Source organism: Phaenicophaeus curvirostris, chromosome 6, assembly GCF_032191515.1.
Source record: "Phaenicophaeus curvirostris isolate KB17595 chromosome 6, BPBGC_Pcur_1.0, whole genome shotgun sequence".
In the NCBI taxonomy this organism is placed as follows: Eukaryota; Metazoa; Chordata; class Aves; order Cuculiformes; family Cuculidae; genus Phaenicophaeus; species Phaenicophaeus curvirostris.
The window spans coordinates 23,249,497-23,277,063 of NC_091397.1; the positions used below are offsets into that span (position 1 = coordinate 23,249,497).

General features: G+C 38.5%; 1 protein-coding gene across 6 annotated transcripts in view; it reads left to right on the plus strand.

The window, feature by feature from the left end:
• ADAM22 (ADAM metallopeptidase domain 22) overlaps positions 1-27,567 on the plus strand; it is a 137,314-nt gene that overhangs the window by 83,989 nt on the left and 25,758 nt on the right. For all 6 annotated transcript variants that reach the window (XM_069859592.1, XM_069859586.1, XM_069859587.1 and 3 more), the window contains exons 8-25: positions 4,200-4,270; positions 5,569-5,643; positions 8,024-8,095; positions 9,082-9,248; positions 11,090-11,174; positions 11,613-11,703; positions 12,941-12,992; positions 15,454-15,553; positions 19,273-19,344; positions 19,851-19,943; positions 21,244-21,324; positions 21,559-21,609; positions 21,894-21,957; positions 22,428-22,533; positions 23,589-23,705; positions 24,415-24,583; positions 25,575-25,683; positions 26,614-26,704. In XM_069859592.1, the coding sequence (XP_069715693.1) occupies positions 4,200-4,270; positions 5,569-5,643; positions 8,024-8,095; positions 9,082-9,248; positions 11,090-11,174; positions 11,613-11,703; positions 12,941-12,992; positions 15,454-15,553; positions 19,273-19,344; positions 19,851-19,943; positions 21,244-21,324; positions 21,559-21,609; positions 21,894-21,957; positions 22,428-22,533; positions 23,589-23,705; positions 24,415-24,583; positions 25,575-25,683; positions 26,614-26,704 (1,666 nt within the window). The remainder of the gene's footprint in view (positions 1-4,199; positions 4,271-5,568; positions 5,644-8,023; positions 8,096-9,081; positions 9,249-11,089; positions 11,175-11,612; positions 11,704-12,940; positions 12,993-15,453; positions 15,554-19,272; positions 19,345-19,850; positions 19,944-21,243; positions 21,325-21,558; positions 21,610-21,893; positions 21,958-22,427; positions 22,534-23,588; positions 23,706-24,414; positions 24,584-25,574; positions 25,684-26,613; positions 26,705-27,567) is intronic.

Here is a 27,567-nt window from a genome sequence, read left to right on the forward strand (position 1 = left end):
ACAGTCAGATCTGCGATCCTGTGATGCTGGGCAGTGGACATAGATGGGTCCTTCTCTGGAGCACAGCGTGTGCAGGTTTGCTAATTGTTAAGCAAAGCAGACTAATTCAGACAGTTAAGAAGAAAACACAAGGGAAATTGATACTATTGGGTCACCTCAATTTCAATTCTGAATAAGGAGTCTTTCTGTGTCTAAACAAAACTTTATCTCAGCTTGTTGCCTCATGTCATGTGCTGATGATTCTCCAGGTGAGGAGGAGAAGACGTTAGGATGGAAAGGTAGCATAGAAGGCTTGTGCAGTGCAGGACGTTGACATCTGTATAATGAAGCATCCTATGTATGTGCACCTTAAGCACATACTGTGGTTAACTCCCTGTAGTTGTGGAGATGGCAGTGTAATGAGAACAATTTATTGAACATAAGGCCAAATGTATCCTTTATCACACTTTCTTGAGGATGTGTCATTTGAAAGGCTGGAAATAATGTAACTACTGGTGAGTTTAGAATAAGACTTCTGTCTCAGGTTGTTAAGGTAGGGGACTGCTAGAGCTGGTACTTAGTAGATGTCCATTAACTCTCTTATAAGGTTTCTTAACAGCAAAATTTTCTGTTTTCAAGATTTGGAATAAAATTAGTATTTTCTGTTTTCAAAATTATGAAGAGGAATTAATTGCAAGTATAACCATCAGTTTCACCTCTACAAAAGCTTCTTCATTTAAAAAAAACCTAGCTGTTGAAATAGAGCTTCAGGTTTGGTTTGGTGGTTGTTTTTTGGTTGGGTTTTTTTTTCACAAGAAAGCAGATATGCTTTAGTTTTGTTTTTATTTTCACAAAAAAGCAGATATGCTGTTAGTTTTGGTTTTTTTTTACTCTAGATAACAATTAAGTTGTTGCTGGCTTTGCTGTACAGTCTGATGTGATATAATGGAAGATATTGCCATTAGATTGAATTAAATTACAGGATTGTAGGAAAGGTTGAAAAGGATATTTAATAGTGGTGTGCTAGTGGTCTTGATTACACAGGTATTTGTAATGTGAATAAGAGCTGTATGGTGCTAATCTTCTATTGCTTTATGTTTACAATCCCATATATGGAGAAATAAAGTCACATTCTGCTCTCCCACATGCCCCTACTTGTTTTAGTAAAACTCTTTGGAAAGGTGTTTCTGAGGTTTGTATTGAAAATTTTGGTAGATGTGATAGATTACCCACCATTTTTCTTTGACAATGATTATTCATCTCTGTCTTTAAGTCATCCTGTGTGCATAGCCAGAGCTCCATAGGATGAAAGCCATCCGCACCGCCTCTTCTTTTCCTACCTCTGTGCCCACAGGAGCTCAGTTATTCATCTCCCAACCTGCTGCACAGCCTGCCCAACCTTCCCCTTTGTCCCTCGCATATGCCATGCTACCAGTGTCCCCGCTTGGCACTGCCTCTTCCCTGCCAGTCTGGAGAGTGCTGCCTTTTCCGTTGATGTTTCTTTGTTTTATTTAAACAATATTTCCAATTAGTTGCTAATAGCATTGTTGTGATTGATTTTTTTTTTTTTTAGGACTACCACAGAATCATTATTGGTAGTAGCAAACATTATACTAGGTCATGTCTTTATTATTTCTTATATTCCTTATTACTCTCATAATTTATCTGTTTGCCCAGCCTAAGGAGATCTTCCTAGATGTCCAGATTTTGTTCTGATCTTTAAAAGGGTCTGTGTGTAAGCTAAAATTTCCACTCAGCACTGTGTTAGGACTGAATGTGTCATCAGCTGCAATATTGATGATGGCAAGGAATTAAAAATCAAATAGCAGGGTTTACTCTATATCAGTGTTAGTAAAAGCACATACCACGGTTCTGTAGTACTGTACTTTTTACATTCTTTTGCCTTTTGGGTTAAATAAAAAAAAGAAAACTATAGCACTAAAGAATAAATTGTACTGTATTTCTCAATGGTCTGAGGAGGTAATGAGGACTTAAAATAAGGAAAGCTTGGATGGAAGGCTTGGAATGTGTAGCGAATTTGACTTCATAACTTAGTAGACTGTATTTTTTTCTGTCAATTTGTATTGAGACATACAATGCCCTGGCACGATCTTAGATAGTACTATGTTATTGAAGGTGTTGTTTTTCAAATAATGTATCATAGATGTCCTTTTCTTTTGAGGTCACTTGAATCCTCATTACACATTTTCAAGATAATGTATTCCCACCAAAATTTTTACTAGGCTTTCTCAGCTCTTCACATTTCCTATGATTTTGTTGGTCATGTTCTTTTATTTGAGGATCCCTGGCTGGAAATAACCTTCAGCGAATTAATTCAGCTGGTGAATCATGGCACAGTGTTAATGTGTGTTAGTGTGTTCACATTAATGGCTGCATCATTCCCCTCTAGAGATGGCTGACTTCCGATAGTGGGTAAAATGATCACATTTGCTGGTAAAGTTATTTGAGACCCTATATACATAGTGTAAATTACTATTTTATTGATTGAAAAATTGTATTTTTACCAATTTCATTAACTATAATAGAAAACCTAAAATGACAGATCAGTTGTGTGGCACTAGAGCACAGACTAAGTTAATCAACATATGTAATACATAATCAAAACCAAATTTGTAAAACAGAAGTCAAGATGTAGTTTCCCTTCATTGTGAGCTCTAGCGAATGCAGGTCTTTAAGCAGTAAATATGGACCCTTGGATGTGACTTAATTTATTTTGGGTCCTTTTTTTAAAGAAAATCTGTAAGCGCATTGGTGTAACCATGTAAGCGTTTTAAAGTAAAGGGCCTATGATTATCCAGGCCCCTCTATAAAAAGTTACCTGTAAACTTCACATCCCAGAATGATGATATTGTTCCCAAGATTTAGCCAAGGCAATTCCAGTTAGTCATGCTTTGCTTTCTTGATTTGTCTTATCAGTAACTAGCCACTCCTGGTGAAGATTAGCACTTAGGCCTGGTAATGTTCTGTCAAATGGGCAATTCAGCTTTGTGTTTTAAGGTTTTACTGTCCAATTCCTTATCAGCATTGCTTTTAGTCCTATTATTTGAACCTCATGCAGCAACTGCACAGTTAATGTACAGCAGGTGGGAGGTAGAGCTGTGAGGAACTTACCTGTCTCACTGGCGAAACAGAACTGTTTAGGATTTTATAACACAACCAGAAGCTGTGTACAAACGTATATGAGCTGGAAGTCCCTTAACTTACACAGCTCCTATAGTACTGTCTACTTCTCTGCAGGACTGATAAAATCGCTCTTGAATACTGAAAGCAGTTTTCTACCTGTGGAGACTGAAAAGATGTCCAAAGCTGGAGAAAATACAAAGAAAGGAACAAAGTAAAAAGACATATTACAAAATGAGCAATTGCAAACATTTCATTTACATGTTTTCTTGGGATTATGTGAACAGTGAACATGTTTATACGAGACAAGCAAAGAGATTTCTGTTCTGTAGAGAGAAGTGAGGCAGAGACTATAAATATAAAATTACAGATGGAAAAATACTTCTTGGGCATTTAAAAGGGTGAGAACAAGTATTGTCTTCTGCTTAGTATATAATGTTTTCCTTTCCATTTCCACACCATATAATAGGTTTGGTGAAAGGGATCTGGCTAAGGAATAAACTGTTTGGTGCTTATCAGTAGAGGCTTAAGAAATTAAAGACACAGTGGGATTAGCAGGAAGGAGTATTGTATCGATAGTGAGCATTGCCAAAATCTCATAAGGTTTCTCCCAACTAACATATTTTACTTTGTGACTATGATCACCTTAAAGCATTAATTCTGCCTTCCGTGCTCTTCTTATTAATTTGGGTAGCTATTGCAAAAGCTCCATGAATGTCTGCTGAGTTCCTGAAAATGTGATTCAATCCATGGATGCATGGTGCTAATAATATTATATGCCTAGTGTTGGTGAAGTTTTGGTGTAGAATATCTGCTGTGGTTTCTGAAGTGTGACACCCACAGATCGTCTGTTCCAGCAGACCCAGATTATCAGTAGTGAAGTTTTTAATAAGAGCGCTGTTACTGGGAAGCATCTGTGATGTTGCCTTCTTTCTAGCTGGAAACATGAAAAAAAGGAGTTGTTACCACATCTGATGCTTGAAAGAATGCCATAATACTGTCATGCTGCGTCAGGGTCATTAATTGTTGGGCTATATTCATGTAAACTTTCAATCTATTTGCCTGTGTTTTCTGCTTAGAGTTCTGGCAAATGAATACTACATCGCAGAAGTTTGTTGTAAAGCCAGGACACAAAAGAAGTAAAAGGCAGGTATGCGCCAAATGCTTGTTTATAAGTAATATGCCATCAAGTTTGTTTTGTGTCTGCTGAATTAATTTGTCCAGATGGAGTCCAGCTGCTGCTGCTGACTTGGCATGAGGTCTCTCTATCAATACAGCTATTATAAAAAGAGATATCTAATGTTGACAAAATATTGTTGGGTTCTCTTGGACGCTGCTTGCCTGAAGAGTTATGAAATTATTAAACACTGCTAAATTACAAATGAAAAGGTAGCTGAAGTATTTTCTCTCATTTTAAGTATACGATTGTATCAGAAACTCCCAATTAATGAAAAATGCGCCAACATTTTTTACGTTGCAGTGGTGACTTGACTTTTATTTAAAATAAATATTCTAAGGTGAGAGTTCATTCCCTGTTTATTAAAGTAGGGGAGCCACTAAGTACAGATGTTTTTCTGTACCCTGGTAAGACAGCAGCAATTCTTTGCATTTTAGGAATGGAGCTCAAATAATAGTACAGGTCAAAACAGACCTGGGTCAAGGGAACTGAACTGTGCAGGCAAAAATGAAATACTGACGGCAGTAGGAGATTACTTTAATGTCTCTGACTAATACAAGCCTTTCAGAGGCAAAGGAGGAGTGAGAAACACATTGGAGAAATTCCAGAAGTCACTCTCGAGGGTCTTGCTTTTTATCAGGTGGTTGCTGCCTTTCTATAAACTAGTCGTTACTCTGCATTTTTAAATCATAGTGATTTAGTAACTCTACTGGAAAACCCAGGAAAACAAGGACACCATGAAGAAGCACAGTAGTAAATATTTCTAAATGCACGGTGAGCATAACACAGAGGTTATGTCACTGAGTGAATTGAAGAGTGTGCAAAGAAATTATAGAATTGTTACAGCGATTTTTTCATAAAGAATGTAGGAGACATCTCTTTCTCTCTGGGGGAAAAAAATTATAGCTCTTACAAGCCAAGGGGTTGGACTAGATATCTTTAAAGGTCCCTTCCAACCAAGCCATTCTGTGATTTTTATAGATATAGGCCCCACTGAGGATTCTGTTTCTTTCAAAAAACTAAACTTGGGGTTAGATGGATTGAGAGACTTGATTTCATTCTATAAGGTCATATAAATGTCCTGGTGGAGGTGAAAGATCTTTTTTTAAAGTGAGGCATCTAAGCACCGGAAGTATCATCAATATCTGATACCAGATATCGGAATTAAGAAAACAGAAAAAATGTATGCACCAGAAATTTTCATTTCTAGTTACCAGTCAAACTCGCTCTGTACTCTGTTAGAGTCTCTTACAGTTGCACTGTCTCTATAGGTTCGTCAGATTCCACGTAAAGTTGAAGAGGAAACGAAATATATTGAGTTAATGATTGTAAATGATCATCTAATGGTAAGACTGACATACTTCAATATCTCACAGTTACTTACATCAAATTACATTGGTCCATAAAGGATAACAATAAAGAACAACATATAGTCAGAATAAATTCAGTAAATTATTCAACCTTAAGAGAAGATACTATGGTCTTATTAACCATTGATGAAATTGCTTCTGAATTTTGGTGAGGTATATTCGCCAAGAACGCAGCAGGACTGACTGTCAGAAAGAAGGGTCATAAATTAAAGCCTTGTGTCACGAAGTAACTAATGTCAGCGTGACTTAAGCTGTTAAGATTTTCTTTCTGGCTTTCTTGAGCACTTACCTTAGTTATAGCCACTCAGCAATCAATAATGCAGTAATTGCAATTGTGCCACAGCTGTTGACAATGGGGTGATTAATAATGACTAGGGTTTTTTTGATACATCCAAATCAATATAGATAATTTTTTTTGTTAAACTTGTATACTTTCTCTAGGAGAACATAAAAAGGCTCTTTAATTTAGTGGAAAGAGACATAATAAAGATTAGTGAATTGGAGAGAAGTCAGGCTCATTCAAGTGGGAAAAGGCACAGATTTATGTCAGTGATTAATAATTAAATATGGAGTATCACAGGAAATGGTGAATTCTTCATCACTTGCAGTCTTCAAATCCAGACAGTGTATTTCTGGAAGATATGGTGGTGTCAAACACAAACAGTAGGGTTTGATCTTAAAGTAACGTGATAAATTTAAGAGACTGGTGGTGCCCCTCTTGACTAGTGACATCAGCTCAGTTTGGTAAGCGTAGCAATAGATTCTTGAATTAAAATGGGCAATACTGGATGCAGAATTACCTAAACTGGTGTCATTGTGTTTGATTCTGAAGATGTGAAGCCACAACTTTCCCCTGATTCCCCCCCATGAACAATGTTTCCTAATTTTGGTTAATTATAGCTTCTGCGAGAGTCAGTCCAATTAGGAGTTTATTCTCTGAAGCAAATGCCAGTGAACATCTGTGGTTGAAGAAGCCAAATAATTTCCTTCTTGGAGAAGGAAGTGTCATATGCTCTGGGCTTCTCCTTTCCCCCACAGCCTGGACTAGTGCACACGTGTATTTGGATTACTCTGTGCGGGCACTGCATGTGGCACCATGGGAGCGCTCAGCGTGGAGCTGACACCTCACAGTATCGGAGCCATTTTTTCTGTTCACACTTCCCAGGAGCTTCCAGAAGGAGCAATAAACCTCGTGCTTCTCCTGCTTGGTCTGCAGAGCTGTCTGCATCCCACTAGTCCCAACCTGCCTTGGCTGGTCTCTGCTGTGAGGTGTGCAGTGACCTCATGTCTGCCTGCTTAAGCTGCTCATCCAACCATTGCTTCCAGTTGAGGAATAAAGCTTTTAAAACCCAAACACTGAAATAGGCTTATGAATTAATATACTGAAAACATTTCCGTAGAGTGCTTAGAGAAGCTGGAGACCTTATGAGATTTTAGTTGCACATAGAGACTTGAGTAGTATACTTAATTCCCTTTGCTCCTGTGCTTCATTTTCCATTTATTCTCTGGCTTTTTCATTTCATCCTTTCTATGATTTTATTTCACAATCCTGTCCTGCTTTTCTAGTGAGTGTAACTTCCTCTTTTTTGGTCACTTTTCTCCCATTCCTACTTGAAAACATGCCTTTCTCACTCCCTAGATTCTAGGCACTTCTTGCCATTAAGAGATGGACGTGTTTCACTCCAAAATCAAGTGTCACTGGCCATAAGATGTCTTGAAATATTTTGGAAAACATCTGAAAATTTGGGCCCCTTTGTCCTAAACTCTTCGAAGATATTTGTAACTTTCATACCCATGGTGCTTGTTTAGAAGTGTTTTTTTCTGCATGTAGAACTATCTTCAGTGTCATCTTTATAGCACTATATTACAGAGTTCGGTAAAGGCACCATTGCAGTTTGTTTACTATGGCATTATGGGATGTGAAATGAAGAAATCCAGAAGGCATCTTAAGAAAGAACTGAAAAAAAAAAGAAGTCTGATAGATTAAGAGAGGGACAGGCAGTCTTGGAGTAACACTTCTGGAAGTTGTGTATTGCCATTTGGAAAAATTGCCAGTAATAATGTTATTGTTATTTTATATTCTTGTTCCTGTAGCTTTTTTCAGTAAAGATCATTATTCCTGTTTAGAAAGTACTCTAATAGATCCTCATGACAGCTGTTGTGAAGTATATTGGTAATGTGCATTTCCAGACAATTTTCTGTTGTCTTTCATTAACATTCCATACAGCACCAGAGACCAAACCTTGCGCAAGGATTTTAGTGTTGATGTAGTTACTTTTTACTTGGTGCTTTCTGGAAATGGAACTTTTTTTTTTTTCGAAATCTGTGTACGTAACCTGTCTGTGTTTATTCACAGTGTAAAAAGCACCGCTTGTCAGTTGGCCATACAAACAGCTATGCTAAATCAGTTGTGAACATGGCAGATTTAGTAAGTATCACTCAGCTAAATATTTTTACATGTGAGACATGTTTGATGATTCTCCTACTGACACGTGCAGTTTTCAGTTCATAGTATACCTAATAATAAAATATGTGAAGATCACAAATTTTCATCTAGCATTAGAGATTTTTTTTGTGGTTTCAAACATTTAAGTATTCTGCTGGATCAATCTTTTGAGCCTGAGTTTTAAAGAACATCTTAGATATGACAACTTTTAACGCAAAGTCCCTTTGTTGACAACCTGAAACCAAAAGACAATCTGAAATTGTAATAAAACGCACTAAAATTTCTCGGGCAAAGGCACATTTGAGTACATGAGTTAGAATTGGCACATATAGGTGGATTACGTAGATTATATTTGTGGTGTGGAATTGGATGAGCTGCTGGCTCTTGCACTTCACTCCAGGAAAGTATTACTAGAAAAAGAAAAATGTGGTTCCCACTCTTGAAAGTATTTGGTGTGGAGTATTAACCCCCAGCATTGAAAGGGTGACCCTTGCTTGTGATTCAGCCAGTATGAAGTTATGTACTAGTACAGAGGTGTGTAACAATGAAAGCTGTGGTTTTATAGATCACTATTTGGTACAAGAAAACTCTCGTGTGTTGCTGGGGTGAGCTTATTTTTTAGTGATCCATTAATTCCAAATCTTTGAGCTATTTGGAATGTTTCTGCATTAATTTTTCAAAACTTCCCTCTCTCCTCTATGCAGCTCTATCCTTGTAGGATCTGTTAGGGATCTTTTTGCAGGCTGAGAATTGATTGAAGAATTATGCCTGAAATTTAGATTTTGCTTTGTTTTCATGTTTGTTTTTTGGTTTTAAGGGAGGTTAAATCACCTGGAAAATCCTAAAGTGTGATAGGACCAGCTAAATATTTAGTTATGTAAAAATGCAAGCTATTACAAAAAAAAAGGGTAATGCTCACCTTTATTCTACTTAACATAATATATTTGTTCGTTCTGTTAATGTACTAGATTTATAAAGAACAACTTAACACCAGGATAGTACTGGTTGCCATGGAAACTTGGGCTACTGATAACAAGTTCACCATATCTGAAAACCCCTTGGTGACCCTACGTGAGTTTATGAAATATAGGAGGGATTTTATCAGAGAGAAAAGTGACGCAGTTCACCTTTTTTCGTACGTAACCTTGTGTGATGTTTTATTGCTGTTGTTTTTTTCTTTTTCTTTGGGGGGTTGCTTATCCCAAGTGGCTGAGGCATCTCCTGTTGTGTATGTAATCCACAATAATTCAGAAAATAATGTTTGTGGTGGGGAGGTGGGAAAGTTAATGCACAAACTGCCTGTCAGTGCAGCCAGTGGTTTGATTCATATTTTAGTTTTAATGCACCAAGCCTGAGCTGGATGCACTCTAATCCTTGGTTATTCTATCTGTTACCTACTCTGCAAGTGCAGCTGCATGAAAGGTGATACATGGTTCCACCTTGAAAGTTAGCTTTTTCAGCAGTAGGGCAGAGACAGCTCTGCTGTATTATTTGCAAGCAGAACATTGGTTTTGAAACCAATGAGGTTTCCTGCTTAAAAAGCACTATGACCTGCTTTACTTTGTTGAATGACCTACACGCTGCAGGATTAATAAAACTCAGAACAGTTTGTTCAGCAGAGAGATGTGCTGTAAGAAGAATAAGCTGGGAGGAATGTTATTTTCTGTAAATCTCCTAATTGTTTTGGAAATAAGACTGATAAAATGTGCCTGCAAAAATAGAAGAAAGGTTCATGGCTGATATTTCTGATCCACATGAGACAGACCAGATGAATTGCTCTGTTGGCACCCTTATACCGCTCTGCTGACTGCTGCAAGAGTCTATATGAATAAACTTAATAACACTTTGCTTTCACCTGACTGTGGTCCGGTGCAAGAATACCCAACCCTGGTATTCACCCTCTCAGAATTTTTGCACGTGCTTAATTACTGTTATTGACTCCTGACATTAAGTAAGACCTGTAAGTGGTGCTGGCAGATTTTGGGTTCTCTGTGTCTCAGTTCTTTGTAAAAGGGGAATTGGGTTTTCTCACATCTTTAATCTATCTTCTCTGTTGATACTGTAAGGTCTCTGGGGAAAGTCTTGTTCTTATGAATGTGGATTGGCTAGAAAAAAAGAGGGCCCTATTTGTCCTGGGACTGAGACTCTAGGTACCCATGTATTGCTGATTCCAGTGTTGTCCATAACACCACCACTGGTGTTTGAGGTATTGCTTTTGTAGATTGTTTAGAAATACCAGTTTCTGAATGTGTGAGTGAGACGTGGTTAAGCTGGGAGATGAGGTTGGCAGATGTGCCATAGTGGTTACAAATTAACTTCAGCCTTCAGCAGTTAGCTTATTGTATTGTTTCTTGATGTTTTCTTGTTTTCATTTCAAAAAAACCCAGTTTGCTGCAGCTCAGATCGGTACTCTGAAAGGGAGCAGAGTATATTTTGTCTCCAGTAACAGGCAGTCATTTATGTGGATGTGGTCAGCACCAGAGAGATGATTAGGTTTAGGCTCATAGTGCATCTGTCCCTTGGATGAGAACAGCTGCATTTGCAGGGAGTTTTCACCTACCTCTGCATCAGGGAGCCGCTCCCTTTGAGTTTCATCACATTAGCATCGCCCAGCTAGATATGTGCTTTTTTACTAGTCCACCATGCGCTGGCAGTGTGGTGGCTTTTCGTGCACTCTGTCTGTAGGATGTGCCAGTGGAAGTCACTGAAGTGAGTTTCAAGTGGTTTGGCAAAATAGTCCCCTTCATGCTTTCTTACACTAGGCAGTCTGAGAAGTTTGGCATGCGAGGTTTGTGAGGGGTTACCTGGTTTTCTCATCTTATTTTTGCATAGTTTTCAGCACAGTGGTGCCAACCAGCATTTGCAAGTGTCAGTTTCTCATTTGGAAGTCTGAAGGGTAAATACTGGGGATAGATAGGCGCAAACCTCATGGGATGAGCAGGATAAACTTTCTTTTCTTTCCCTCTTTTGTCAAAGGGGCAGTCGATTTCAGAGCAGTCGGAGTGGTGTAGCCCACACTGGTGGAATCTGCTCCTTGCTTAAAGGTGGAGGTGTGAATGAGGTAGGTGAGAATATTAGTATGAGCAAAAACTAGTGGAAATTTATCTGCTCAGAATTTTATCACTGCAGACATGTTCCTCAAAATATCTTGCTGCTTCTTCACTGATAGTTTTAGTGCAGCTTTATAGAAGTGATGTCTCAATGAAGAGAGTGGGGCAAATGAAGTCAGATATGGATTCATATACACTTTTCAGCATATTCTGCAACATCCTGTCATTCATACCTGCAGCCACAATGGCAAGAGAGGAACAGACTTTCTCTTACTTAACTTGTCCATAAACAAGCATTTAGTTTTCCTTATTTGTCCATTGTCTAGCTGCTCTGAAGCGTGAACTCTAACACTGTGCATCCGATTTTGACTTTGGAATGAGAAAAGCTTCATTTCTATCTCAGATAATTGTATGTAATTGATTACTCTTCCTACCTTTGTTTCTTTCAGTTTGGAAAGCCCAACTTAATGGCAGTCACCCTGGCACAAACCTTAGCCCAAAACATTGGCATTTTCTCAGACAGAAGAAAACTTATAAGTGGTAAGGTTGTTTGCTTTTTCGTTCTGTCTTAAGAGAAAATCTAGAAAGGTAGAGGATCTCGTCAGTGCCTCACTGATGTGTATTTTTTCCCCATGTTTCTAACAATGTTGGAATGGTTTATTTTTTTTCTTGTAATGGCATGAGGAGAGGCTGACGTAGCACTGATTTTTTTCTATTTAAAGGCTGTGATATGCCTCTGCCCATAATTTCTGGCAGCATTGGTGTCACCATTTCCTTAAAAATAAATCATAAAGGAGTCTGTCACTTCCATTAATTTCAAGCAGCTGGATGTCATGCCCACAGTTTGACTAATATTCAGAAACTAATATTCAGAAATGTAGGACTGTGCTACTGACATGTTCAGTATTCATTTTCCTGCTGCCTATTATTAACCTGATACAGGGATAGGGTAAAGGATAATAGTGGTAGTTCCCTTTCTTTTGTCTAAGCAGAGGGGCAGGTCATAGTTTTGGTGGGGAGGGAAGGGAATGCAACTAAAATAGGTAGAGCCTTGTTTCCCTTTTAACTGTACTTCTAAAATAGGTGCAGTAAGCTGATGTTCATGTATAACAGTAGGGTAAACTGCAGAAGGAGAAAAGTGGAAGTATGTGTGCAAAGCATGTGTACAGAACTAGGGACAAGTTACAGTTTTGTAAGTGTTGGGCTGAGACCAGAGGAAAGCAGTCCCAAGCAGCCTGGCAGGGCAGAAGGAAGGGCTGCTCTCTGCCCAGTGGAGTGGCATGGGGAAGGCAGGCAGGGAAGGGAGGGAGAGCTGAGGAAGAAGCTGATAGATCCTGCTGTACTGCCTTGTGTTTACAGACCATTTTATGCATTTTTGTGTGCATTAATATATGAGGTGTTTCTCAAGAGAAGATTTCCCCAGTCTGGCATAGTAGTAGACATGGGACAAGGCATGAGAGCTGACTTAGGTTTTCCAAGTGTTGGAGGCAAATGCTTTAGTTTCCCCTAGCTTCACTTCAAGAGGAGAGAAAAACAGGACATATTTTCAAAGCTCAGGATTGCATAGAGTCATGTATAAATTTTGAAAGAAGATTTGTCAGCATATATTGATACACTTTAATTAAAGTGTGCAATAAACCAGCAAATTAGTCTCTTAAGTCTGTGTTTAAGTATGAAATAGAATTGAGTACAGTGTGATTTTTGTGGTAAAAAACATACTGATTTGGACTCACAAGACTAAAGATGTAAATTTTCTTTTCTTTTTGTGTGTTGTCAGGTGAGTGTAAGTGTGAGGACACATGGTCTGGATGCATAATGGGAGACACGGGGTAAGGTGTTTCACTATAGCAAAGTCATGTCCTTCATATTATGACTTAAAGGAAAGGTGTGAAATTGCCTTTTGTAGTTTGACAGAACATTTTCTGTAAATAATTTTTCAGAAAGTAAAGTATTAGTTATACAACTATGTAGGAAAGACACTTCCAAAGAAATGCATTAATAAGTGAGTTAATGAGAGGATGTGTGAGGATTTTTAGTGACCACAGGTTTAACTCATAAAGCACAGGACTCAACAGCCAAGCCAGTGCAGAGAAGCAGAAGAATGCTTAGCTTCTTTGCTTTTGCAAGCTTGCTGTTGAGTTGTGGGAACAAAGATACATCCTGTATGCCTTCAGTGTTTCTGTTGGAATCTTCCAGTTATGTCTTGTTATTTTTTATCCTCCACTTTGTGTGATAATGTTAGAAAAACTGCCTCCATTGGAGATTGTGTCTACTTATACTCACATATAATATCACCAGAGAGATTTTATCTAAAGAGTAGTGAATCAACAATTTTTTACTGCTAGATGAAATTTAAATTTGATGCTTTCTAACATGTGTATTCAGACCTTAGTTCTTCATATTACCAGCCTGTCTTTTTTCACATGTATGAATTAAACTATAGTCTAGTTTTAGGAATAGGCAGTGCTCCAAATTTTTGAATTAATTTCCAACTGACCTTCAAATCTTCACAATAGCTTTGTGGTCAGAACAATTTTGAACAAAGAAGCATATTTCATTAGAAGCTCTTTGGAAGAGAGACTGCGTGCCTTTTTCACCTGGTCTACCTAAAAACATACTAGGTAGGATTTTTCTGATTTTTAGTATGTTAAAAAGCCAGTCTGAGACGCATTCTGATTCTTGTAAAACTGATTCCTTATCTAATCTGGATGTGAACCAGCAAAATGTGTCCTTGCAGCCCAGAAGTCCAACTGTATCCTGGGCTGCATCAAAAGATATGTGGCCAGCAGGTTAAGGGAAGTGATTCTGCCCCTCTACTCTGCTCTGGTGAAACCTCATGTGGAGTACTGTGTCCAGCTCTGGAACCTTCAGCACTGCAAAGATGTGGGCCTGTTGAAGCAGGTCCAGATGGCAACAAAAGCAGTCTGAGGCCTGGAACACCTCTCCTGTGAGGAAAGATTGGGAAAGTTGGGGTTGTTCACACTGGAGAAGAGAAGGCTCCAGGGAGACTTGCGACTTTTCAGGACTTAAAGGAGGCTGTAAAAATGATGGTGACAAACTTTTTAGCAGGACTGGCTGCACAAGGAGAAATGGTTTTAAAAGAAAAGAGGGTAGCTTTAGACTAGATATAGGGAAAACATTTTTTACAGTGAGGATGGTGAAACTCTAGCACAGGTTGCCTGGAGAGGTGATAGATGCTTCATCCCTGGAAATACCTAAGGTCAGGTGGGACAGGGCTCTGAGCAACCCAATCTAGTTGATCACACTGCAGAGTAGTTAGACTAGATGACCTTTAAAGGTCCCTTCCAACTCAAACTATGGTATGATTCTTGATTCTATTCTATCATTTTAACGGTCTTTAAATTATTTATCTGAAGTTCAAACCTTTCAAATAACTAGGTACACAAAACCAGCCTGTATTTACATAGCTATGAAGGATTGTGAATCTCGCATTCTCTGTAGTCATTAGAAACAAATCATGAACACTAGAGCTAGAAAAAGACAAATTATGTTTTACAAGCTATCACTCCTGGCAATGCAGGTTTACTTTGCACTTATTAGCACTTTGCACTTATTAGCACTTCTGCTAATATTTTTTTATCCAGTGATGAGCTGATGCAGGAAAGCCCTTGAGACTCCAAAATCTGCTGGAAGTATACATACTCATATGACTAAAGACCTAAATATAAAGACCACTTAAGTTACTTTGGGAAAAAGTCTGTCCTTGCAGCAAGTATCCAAGCAAAGATTCTGTGCATCATTTTGGTTTTAGATGATGCATTGTAACTTAGATTGACACTCTCAAATGAAATTTATTCAGTGCAGCACATGAAACAAGGAAGTTGAAATATGAGCTGATGTTTGTTACAAGCATGTTTTAAAATGGCACTACTCTACTGCATAAAAATTCTGTGGTCTCTTGTGATATGTACTGGAAGGAATAAATGTATTTCTGAGATCAGGCCCTTTAGCCTGATCAGGCCCAGAGCACGTCACGTTTGTGAGAACTACACACTATGCAATAGGATTCGTGGTATTTTCCATGAGGCAACTTAGTTAAATCTTTTAGACCTCTCACTTCCTATGAGCTCTGTGTCATTGTTGAAAGTTCTTCACTTACTAAAATTATTTACAAGTTGTTGTTACAAGCAGATCATCACTCTGATTCTGAACTTTGTGTTTTTGTACTTCTAGAGTATAACATTATATTTCATCTCCTATTTTGAAAAAAAGAAAATGTACCATAAAAAGGACTGTAGAAAGTAATCCTGCTACCTTATGTCTGTGCAGGTATTATCTTCCAAGCAAGTTCTCAAAGTGTGATATTGAAGAGTATCATGAATTTTTAAGCAATGGAGGTGGAGCCTGCCTTTTCAATAAACCAACCAAAGTAAGTATTACCTTACTGTTAGGTGTTATTTCTATTGTCTTTCTAATTTAGATGAAACCAAGAAGAATGTAAATTATAATCTTGGAAAAAATAACACCTGTGATTTTGATACTTTTTTCCTAAGTTCTAAGTTTTCTGCTGACATATGAGTGAAAGTAGCTGATTTTAGTTCATAGTAATTTGGAAATTATATTTAAAAAACTTTTAATAAGTGATTTCATGCCCAACGGAGCTTTGATCTAGTATCATCCCTCCCACAACTTGTTCTGAGTATTGTAAATGCAATATGTTGCTGAATTTATTTGTTGAAGTTTCAAGTGTCTTGGTAAACTTTTGCACAGCTTGAATTCTAATTTGTATTGAACTGATGTTTTTTGATACAAAACTCTGGAAGCTAAAGGAAGATGGCCTTTATTTCACATCTGACCCAAGATGAAGAGACAGCTCCTAGTGGCTCTGCAGCGATTGCACCACTGTGCAGTCCAGTGGCCTTGCAGGACCCAGTGATTGCAAGTGGTTGTGGTATTCTCCTTGTAAATTGGCTCTCAGAATGGGGTTTGGAAAACAGGGACTAGTTTTTCTAAAGCTGGAAGTGGCAGGACAGGAGAGAAGGCCCTGAGGAGTAGGAGACACACATTGGGTGAGCCTGTGACTGCTGAGCTGTCACACTTATTATTTCCCAGGCACTGTCCACATGACCCCAGTAATTGTCACCAGGGTCTGTCTCCCCCTGAACCACATGTGCTGCAGGAGACAAGTGTCTGGTGAAGAGTGCTTGGATCATCTTAGCTCTGTGTTAGCTCCTTCCAGGACAGCGCATGTGGCCCTGCATTGCCTTGGGTTGGGGAATCCCCCAGGTGGGGAAGACTGGTGGATCCCTGCTGGACCCTGGTCCTCAGCGCCACTGTAACTTGCCTTGTTTAGCAGGGCATGTTAGCTCCCTAAAGGCTTGTGGGCAGGAGAGCTACAGAAGCATTGGGACCCACTTAAGTGACTGACCCATCCCCTCCAAATTTGCTTCTTAATTATGAAATTAGAGGTCTTGTTGCGTGAGTCTTGGGAATCAGGTGAAGAGGGGAATATCTCTTGAGGCAGTATTCATCTTTTCTTGGCTTCTCTTGTCTCAGTTTTGGCCTGCTCAACAAGTATATTCACATGAAGGATGCAAAGAGTATGAAATGATTAGCAGAGACATTTAAGGGAGATACATACAAAACAAGTCTAAAGAGACTCCAGCCAATGTACAAGCACATTTGCAGTGGAGGGTTAGTAGTAGGGTTTCAGTGCATTCCTGCTCCATTTACTGAAGCATGTGTTAAAATGTAATCAGGATAACGATCTTGACTCTTTTCTGTATATAATTAATGTTATCCTCTACTTAATGGATGTCTTTCAACAAGCAAAGAGGAGACACTAAGGCACAAAGACAGTCCAATGTGGAAAAAAGACTTGGTACCTGAGGTGGTCACAGATGTAAAAGAGAAAGTCAAGTCTGGAGCGAGTCACATTCCTTCTGGAGCAGCTGAGAAAAAGTGCATATTCTGACAACCACAAAATTTCAGTAAATGTTGGAAAGGAGAAGAGAAGGCATGGAATCTAGATAAACTGAGTCTCCTTATCTCTCAAAGGTCTCCTTTTTTCATGATAGAATGTGTTATTAAAAGTGGAGAGAAAATGCTGTAGTTCATTAATAGGAAGTAAGATTCCTTATTCTTCAAAATGTAGCTGCATTTTTGAAATTTGCTCTCATTAAAGATTGATAGAAATACAGGTGGTTTTATTTCTTTAGAGAGTGACTTTTCTCCACAGTCTAGTGTGTCTTATTTGGGCTTGTTAGAGCGATTATGTTTGTTTGCACATCTGTCATTGGGGAAAAAAATAATGTCAGTTTAGACTGACAGCATTTACAACTTTTTCTGATGCATATGGAAATGTGAAAGTTAGATGTGGAAACCAGGCAAATTTAGAGGGGATGGGTCAGTCGTTTAAGTGGGTCATGGTGCTTCTGTTGGTTGGGTTGGTTTAAAGTCATTGCCAATGGATGTCTGTTTAATTCACAAAGCTGTCAAGGATATGTTTCCTAGCAAAGGGAGCGAAACACAAACTTGACTTTTGCTTTTCAAGAAATATGAGATAAAGAAAAACTAATGTGACATGGTGCAGTGTTTGGCAGTGCTCTGCTGTAAGATGAGCTGTGAACCTGAAAATTGCATCAATGACTGCTGGAGCAGGTTGAACGCATGCTCTTGTCAAATGAATGGATGAATCATATGACTTTTGGGGAAAAAAATACCCAAATTGCTTTTCATGTTTTTGTCATCCATTTCATATTTAGCCGTCCCTATATACTGCAGCAAATTGTCCCAATGTTTTACGGCAGGACCCTCTGTTACTGCCATCTACTTGTCTGTATTGGGCAGCACACCTAGAGATACTGAAAAAGTTAAGATGCTGGAAAGATAGTTAGAAAACAAGCAGTTTTATCAACTCTTTAATAAATTCTGAAAGATAATCGCTTGCTTACATTTAGTGTGATATTCTACATATGCATTTCATGCTGCAGTCTAATTTCCATTTCAATAGGGTGATCTAAAAATAGCACATCAGGCTGTACCAAAAGCCTCAGGCTGGTTTGTGGCACAGTGAAATACATGGGAGGATGCTTCATCTTGTGGGATACTGGCAGAAAGGCAGCAGCCAGAGAAAAATACACAGTGCACCATGAGCGATGAAGTTGTGCAGATGGCTTGTAAGCAGAATGGTATCTGAAATGATCCTAGTTTAATTGGAGAACTGGGAGGACAATGCAGAATTTTAATCTTGGTGACACGCTTATATACCTTCTTGTTTATGGAACGAAAGGACTCGTATGTTTTGTTGTGCTCGAAGGGATAAAAACAACCCAAAACATTTTCTTTTTGAAGAATTACCTCTAGAAATTTTGGGGAAATGGTAACAATGAAGCTGGAAAGAATAGATTGTAGGTATCCATTAAAACACAACATAGCATGGGTCCTGTCTGTAAAATGGTAAATGAATCTTGCTTCTGGGAAACGAAAGTACTTTTACAAATATACTGATTTAGACGTTTTAGGTTAGAGTTTAGTGGAGTGGCTGAAGAGGTGGGGAAGAAGACTCACTAATTATACTTTCTCATCTGCCTGTGACATAATTATGGAAAACTGCTGAAAGGTCCCAAGTGTGGTAAAGAAAAAGGGTGGGAAAAACCATCCAACTGCAACAAAAACTGACCAAGAAACTCAGCCTCCCCTCTCTCCCTGCATTCCTGGAACAATTTTTATGGCTGTTAATTCTGAAGGTATTATGCAGGCATCAACAGGTGTCACAGCCCTTGAATTCCAGAACAACAGCAATCACAACCCCTGTGATGATAATGAAAATAGCATATTGTTTTCATTTATTGTCACACCTTTTGGTTTTGTTGTGGCTTCTGCTCAGACAACCTACCGTAAAAAATGGTAGTTTCACACAGAAGGCACCATCTGACTCTGCAGTGTTTCTGAAGTAGTTCACGGCGTTGTTCATTTTCTCACATTTTGTTTGTGTCGTTTCTCATTTGCTTCTTCCTGAGTTGTGTGTACTGTGTTTTGGTTAACGCATTTGGAGTGCTATCTAAAAAAACATGTTGTACAGAATATATATGACAGTGATTCCCTTAGGAGAGACATGCCCTTAGAACTTCTGATTTTGCCTTGCAGCTTCTGGATCCTCCAGAATGTGGCAATGGTTTTGTGGAAGAAGGAGAAGAATGTGACTGTGGAACAGTAGCAGTAAGTACTTCACATTAGCAACTAGATTCTTCAGGACACACCACTGCCCATCACTGAGGAAGACAGGCAATGTTAAGGTCCTGCAGCAAGGGATTAATCATTGCTTACCTTTTTCCATCATTTTTAACACAATGTGGGCCAGCTTTTCTATTTCATCACCACGTAAATTCTGAACATTAATAGCAATAGCTACCTGTGCAGAATCAGGCCTTAGAAGAAGGTAAGGAATGTATTTTCCTAGATGCAAATATGACTCTGGTCATTGCTAAAATGTCAGTATTTAATGATTGACACTACTAAGTTCGGAAAATTATTACCTGTATTGCATAGCAAACAGCTGTGCAGAAGCTTCATACCCAACAGCGAATGCTTTTTCTTCTGCTTCTAGATGCCTAAAGGCCTAGTTAAAAACCTCTTCAGGTAGCATACTAAGACAAGAATTAATAAGGTCCCAGGGCTCATCTGCTTTTCCCATGGATTCTATTATAAGTGTATGTGTTCCTCAGGAGTGTGCCCGTGAAGGAGGAGAGTGCTGCAGTACTTGCACCCTGACGGCAGGCTCACAGTGCAGCAACGGGCTTTGCTGTCGGAAGTGCCGGGTAAGAGCAATCACCTTCAGTGCAGCATCTTGACAGGAATGCGTCCAGGTAGATGCAGCCACCACTGCACAGTTTTTCCTTGCAGACCTTGTGTTTCCTTTTCTGAAAACTTGCCTTTTACAGTTGGCTGAAAACTGGTTTGTCTGGGACTATTCTCTATCTTTTAGTCTGGGCTTCTTATGGCAGGGCTTGTTATCAAACACAGAGGTGAATTAAAGCCTTCCATATTCAGACAAGTTTAGATGAGGTTGTAGTTCCATGAGGTTTCATTAGATGTCCTTGTTTAAACACATATGTCTTTACCTATGTGCTGCTCCCAATGCCTTACATGTTGCTCTGTTTTTAATCCATGAGGCTGAATGGGAAAATTATACCACAGAAGCCCAGGAGAAGGATATAGTTAAAAAAGCAAAAAACTAACCAAAAACCCTTCTGGCTAGCAGAATTGTTCAGAAGTGTTCATCTGAAAGGCTTCCGTTTTAGTTAGATCTGCCTCTGTCCCCTTATGTTTGGACTGACTGAAATCCCCACTGAGTGAAGGAAACCAAGCCTTATGTACACTATAAAGTATTCTTCCTGATGCATCAGTAAATAGTAAAAGGGAATTTCGCCAGGCTGTAAGGGAGCCTAGCTAAAAATGGCTTAAAATAGTTGTTTATACTCATTTAGTAATGATGATAATTATTATTAATGTTATTAAAACTGTGAAGTACTATATATGATACTTTTATCTTTGCCTGTGGGGATTTGAGGGCTTCATTTCCTTAGGAGGAACACTGGTAATAACTGTCAACCACATTCTTGACTTTGTGCTCATCCTAATGTTAAAAAAAGCACAGATTATGCTGCAACAGATCACATTTCCATAGGCACGTTCCTTTTTTTTTTTTTTTTTTTGATATAATGTAAAAGGATCAGCAGATTGCCAGCATGGGTGAAATTTGTTCAAGTATCCAAGTCACACCGGCACCATATAAAAAAAAAAACAACTTGTGTACCTACATTTGTTGTAGATAATGCTGGAAGCTGCTGCAGTATTGGTTTGATAAATGTCAGGAGACTTGTGTCCTGGAAGAGTGCTTATCCTGCTCAGCTCCACACTCGATGCACTCATTCAGACCAGTAAATAGCTGGTGGCTTGACAAGTGCAATGGCTACAGCAAGGAAAGGAAAGCCTTCTCACTTCAGTCAGCACATGAAAATTCCCCATTTTTCGTTTTAGTTAAAACTCTAAGAAAGCATTGTGTTTAAGGCAAGATATGGAGAAAGCAAGGCACTAATTATCCGTCCTTTTTTCCAGTTTGAACCTAAAGGAGTTCTGTGCCGAGAAGCAGTGAATGATTGTGATATTGCAGAGAACTGCACAGGAAATTCCAGTCAGGTGATTTTTATATCTTCCATTCAAGAGATGAGTAAAATAAACCTATAGTCTTTCAGTTACTATGAATGTTACCCTTTTGTACAGCAAGGTGTATAAGAATTGTGCTAAATATTCTGGTACTGAAAATACCAGCATGGTACAGAATTTTCCACATGACATTTGTTCTCTGCTTTGCTTCTGTGCTTGTCTGATCTATAATAGATTTGATCTATTAGTTATTTTCTCTTTCTATAGTGTTCTCCCAATATTCATAAAATGGATGGATATTCATGTGATAACAAGCAGGTAATTAACACGTCATTTTGTTTTATATTCTTTCTGCTTTTATAGATTGCTTTTTATAGATCTTGGTTTAAGATCTTTGGAAGTCACCTGGGACAGTTCTGCTGACATTCCTGAGTTTTGGTTCTAGTTATATTTTGGAACTAAGTATTTAAATGAACAGAAAGTAGAATCGCTTATTAGTTACCTTAATGTTGCATGACAAATCTATATATTAAACAAACATGTATTCTGGAAAACCAAATTATTTCAAACTTTTTATGTGTATTTTCTTGCTTCCTTTCCAGGGTATTTGTTTTGGAGGAAGATGTAAAACCAGAGACCGGCAGTGTAAATACATCTGGGGTGAAAGTGAGTGTATGTTATTATTTCTAAGTTGGTTGTTGTTTGTGTGGCTTGAAAGATTATCTCAGCTGAGAATAATTACGGAAGAGGCATATTCAGAACCACTAAAACCTGCTAGGACTGTGTACCCCTCCCCCGCTTCCCTCCACATTTTGTCCTTCCAGCTCTTTCTCGGTGTTGGTTAACTTACTGGTGAGTATTCTGAAGTCTTAGATTTAACTTTTCATTAATACCCACTCAGGACGTGTTGGACCAATAAACCCATGTCAATCTGAACAAAATCTTAAAACAGTAATGACAGCTTAAAACATTTCATTGAGAACACTGTGCAGAGTTTCACAGGCCACTTGCAGACCATTGATACTGCAGTTCACGTATTGGGAAGCTCTGTTTGCCTTGATTGTGCATTGCCATTTCCTACAACCTGGCTTTTTGAAGTCTTCATCATCTTAGAAGAGATTTATTTCTGTTTTTAGAAGTGACAGCTGCTGACAGGTACTGCTATGAGAAGCTGAATATTGAAGGGACTGAGAAAGGAAACTGTGGAAGAAACAAGGACTCTTGGATACAATGCAATAAACAGTAAGTCGATCCATTTAGAAAACCACTTGTACGAGATTTTTTTATCCCTGATTCAGTTCTTAGCTGGCATGAAGATCTTCTGTACGGAACAGATTTCTCCTGACCTTCTTCTGCAGACTTCAGTGCAGGAAATTCTGGAGTGAGAAGAGCGTCGAGAGGAGATAATCTCTGTTAAGAGAGCACCATCTGAACTTTGGTAGCACTTGGATCAAAAATGGTCCTAGTACTCTTGGTGAGGCTTAGCAGCACAGAGGAGTGCAGCTTGTCTTTTTATATCTGTGTGGCGTTCATCTTTTATGCTTGACATTGCATTGCTAAGTTGTTTTCAGTTGTCATCATATTTTAAACCTCTACATATATTCCTGCAAGTTGCTGCCTAAAATCTGGTTTCACGTTCTGTGTTTATGCATTTGATTATTTCTGCCTATGAACCTTTTGCCAGTCTTCATCAAATTGCATCCTGTTTTATCAGATGAGTTCTCCATTCTGTCAATGCCACTTGAATTCTAGCCCTGCCTGCAGGTGAACTAATGTACTTTCCCACCTTTTTGTGCAGTTTGATAGCCTCACTTTTGTTCCACGAATTCATGAGTAAAACATATTCAGTAATATGGGAGAGGCCAGCTAGTGCACGTCTCCACATCTGAGTTGTAAAGTCCCTTCAACAGCTGAATTAAACTTGGTGTCTCTAGTTCCCTTACATATGTGTCATATGAGAGTTTATTTAAAGCCAGTGTCTGCTGTTGCTCCTCCGTGGGTCAGCTACTGTATCTTAATGGGATAATAAATCAGTTTGGTATGTTTTGTTCTTGACAGTTCCTTACTGAGAGCATTGTTGATAATACGTCTTAAAAAAGACTCTTCCCAGTCTAAGGTCCAGGGAGAATAATTTTCTTGGGAAACAAGACATAACTTATGGGAGTTACTGTCAGTGGGAGAAAAGCAAGTAATAACAAATGCGTTACAAAGCAAGTGAAGAAAAACACGTTTATTTGAGCATCCATTTTCACTGACATTTATTTTCAGTGATTTATCTGTCTGTTCTCTCAATGCAGGGATGTGCTTTGTGGATATCTTCTGTGTTCCAATATATCCAGTGTTCCCAGACTGGGAGAACTTGATGGTGAAATCACGTCGTCAATCTTGCAGTTTGGAAAAGTCTACAATTGCAGGTAATTGCCAGTCTTGAAAACATAAAAGAGACAATTAATATCCATCTTGCATGAAAAAGCAGTTTTCTCATTCCTAAGAGGAAAACAACCATTTCCATTAGTGTTTTTTCCCCTATTAATACATAATTGTTATTCTATCTCAGCCTTTGTTAAGCTTCAGGAACTTGACTGTATGTGGTGAGCGTGGCTGTTTTGCAGTCCTCTCTGTGTAATAGTTAATTTTACCTATAGAGAGACAATGCTCTTCTCTAGCCTCTTGATTTACATTCTTTATTGTTTGTGAAGTACTTAATGTAGGAAAAATACTTAGACATATGCCTGCACTGCCAAAGATAACTGACAGCTTAATACGTTGCCATATGTTAGCTGAATCCCAATTATAGACCTGGTGTGTCCTCATAGCTTCACACAACTGTAAGATGAAATAAAGTCCTGCACAAGTAAACTCAATATTTTGTCCAACACTAGCTCTGACACAGGAAAAATCGTTTTTGTTTTCACAATTACATTAGATTAATGTAGATATACTGTGTTTCGGTTTGCTTCACATTAGGGCCAGTGAGGTAAATAAGCCAATATTTACTCTTTCCTTGTCCTGGGCATTGTGTAACGCAGACAGAAATGAAAGCAGCAGCCCAGAGCGCAGTTTCTCAAGCAGTCCCATCTAATCACACCATAAGTCTCTGAGATTGTCTTGGTTGTCTTGCAGTGGTGGCCATGTAAAGCTTGATGAGGAGACGGACCTGGGCTATGTGGAGAACGGGACGCCTTGCGGGCCGAATATGGTGTGCCTCGATCATCGCTGCCTCCCCACCGAGGCCTTCAACTTCAGTACCTGCCCAGGCACCACAGACAGCCAGATTTGTTCTGGACATGGTGTATGTTCTTGTACTCTTTAATCCTTTTTTCTGCTTTTGTTGAGTATCTGGTGTTGTGTAGTGTGCTAGCTAGGCACTTCAGGGAGCCAACAGCATGACTCTAGAAGTCTTTATACTGGAGAAGCTTTTGAAAAGGAAAGGAGGAGGAGGCGTATAAATAAACATAATGCATGCCAGTCAAGGCGTCTTAAACAATGAGTCACAGTGAGTACGTATTAGTTTTGCAAAAATTTTATCCATCAGTCCTTTTGCTGTCACTTCTAACTTTATATTTCCTCAGGCAATGTACTGGTGAATATAAAGGTTTAAGAACTGGGAAACTTGGGTCTGTGTTCTTCTAGATGCTCTTTTTAATTCTCTCAGGGCTGTGTCAATAGCCAAGAATGTTCATAAGGTTGTTGGATTATGTTTGCTGAAAGTTATTTTGCTCTGAAGGAAGAGGGCAGTGAGCTGCCTCTTGGCTAGTGGGAACTTTTTTGCCTGCAGCCTGTGGCTTTCCTGTGGCCCTGGCAAGTCCCTTAGTCCCTCACGCAGTTTGAAACAGCATCCAAGTCCCTATGGCTGAGCAGAGATCAAAGGAATTGTTCCCTCGTAACATCTTCTCTCTTTTACACTCCATGTAAACTCCCTTTTTTTATCTGAAATTAACCACTTAATCATATTTTGGAAAAAATAGAGCCATTGAGATTCAGAGTCTCCCAAAGCAATTATAAATGGTTCTATTAAACATATATTACATTAAAATATATTAAAGTACTTAATACTCACTACATGTATTTTTATATGAAGTAGAATGTACATTTAATATCTTTTACGTAACAAATTAAAAATTGCTGTATGTTAAAAACATTTTGCAAAATTTTGAAAGCAATCAAAATCAATGCTATAAGACTGTACCTATACTGTACGGTCTGTAATTAATACTGTAGGTATTAATTACAGGAATAGATTAATTTTGTGATTTTATTCTGACATGCACTTTTGGCTGCAGGTTTGTAGCAATGAAATAAAGTGTGTCTGTGATCGATTCTGGGGAGGAGATGACTGCAGTTCTCGCATCAAGGATGATATATTTTTTGATAAAGATGCCATCAACAAAGGTACGTTACCAATGACAGGAAAAGGTTGGATTTGACGAAGCATCATTAAGCAAGGCTAGATCTCCTGCTCTTTCAGTTAGCATACAACATGATACATCATTCCCTTCCCTTCCTCTGACAACAGAAGGACATCATGTCTGTGAAGAGAGGTCTCTGACTTGGCACTGGATGCCAGTGGTGCCGCTCGCAAGCACTCAGTACACATCTCAGGGCAGATACCTTGCTTGTCCCAGTCATCTGAGTGGCCTGATTCAGTATAGATTAGGACAAGCAAAAAGCTATTGGGACTTTTTATATCAAGGTGGGAAGGTAATGTTGCTTACATGATTGGTTTTTATATGTAGAGTCAATTTTTTATTATTTGGCAGGTATGCAGCATATTGGCACACAAATTTTAGGCTTTTACATTTTTTGAGTGAAAGTTTTCATTCATCTTTAGGCTTGCATACAAAATATATTGTGGAAAAATGAGTGTGTACATATTTATCGTTATAAATCCTTGTGCGAGGGACAGTTTTGCCATCTTCCATAATGTCACTTTTCATTAGTTTATTCAGCTATGGAAGGGATTTGAGCAAAAAGAAACAATGTCACTTTTAATCCAATGTAAGCGTGTATTTGCCAAGCTGGTTACAAGGATGTAAGCTACAGCAGCTTAATATTTTAATATTGATAACCTTATACTGGAATACCTGGCACAATGTTCCCATATAGCAAGTTGTTCAGTTAAGGGAAGTGGACAAAGAGGTCAGAGCTTGATTTACAAATGATCTTTTTATGCCCATGCTACAGTTGTAGATTGTATCACTGGTTACAATTAATCAACTTAGCACAAGTTGTCCAAGCAGATTTTTTAAAAACTGCATTTACTGGTTCTGTATATTTTTCTACTAAAACCTTGTATATTTTTCGCCTTTCTTGTGTTTCCAGGTGTTGTTAGCACTAATATAATAATAGGGGCTATTGCTGGCATCATTTTAGTTTTGGCTCTCGTCTTAGGAATTACTGGTTGGGGTTACAAGTAAGTAAATTGTGTTCTTCTTAATACAGTTTAAAATCAGTTTATTTCATATTTATGATTATGTTAAGGAAAGAACAATTCAAACATAATCTAAAAATAATCCATATCGGATCATATTTATACAATAGATATTTTTTATAGTATTGGCATTTTTCATGCAATTATTATGTGTGTGTGTGGTTTTGGAGAGCTTGGTCCTGGTTTGAAATTTATTTCCAATTGAGTTAATTTTTTGTAGATGATCAGATTATGGTCTTACTGTATCTGATGAGAATACAGTCTGATTTGATTATAAATCTCTCCTAACGATGAAGTAAATTTAGCAAGATTAACTTCCAGTCAGTAAAGGATTTATCCATAAGCTTCCCTAAACAGATGCTTATATTTCAGCTTAACCTGAAATTAACTCAGGTGCATGTTTTGGTAAGAGAGACTGAAAGATCTGTAATTCACAATTAAAGTGCAAGCCCTCTCCTGGTGTAGAGCTGTTAGTATTTTGCTCACTAAGAAGCAAAACAGATAATTTTAAACTGGTCATTTTCAGTTTGTCTTCTTTTGTGAATTTCTTCTAGAAACAATGTGGTTTAGGTTTTTTGCATGTATTTAAAAAAATATTCAATCTGCTTTCTTAGTCACCTGTGTTTGAGTGAGATAGACTCCTGAAGTCCTTCCTCCACGGGTCTTTAGTGTGCTTGAAGGGCAGGGCAGACTCAGCTGCAGGCAGTGCTGTAGCTGGGACACAGCCCAGCAGTTTGGCATAATGAACTGGCACATCCTCTGCTGGTTTGTTAGACTGAGGTAGGCTGAGGGCAGATAAAAAAATATATAAGGAAAGAAGCACTTGAGAAGAAAGACTGAAGATT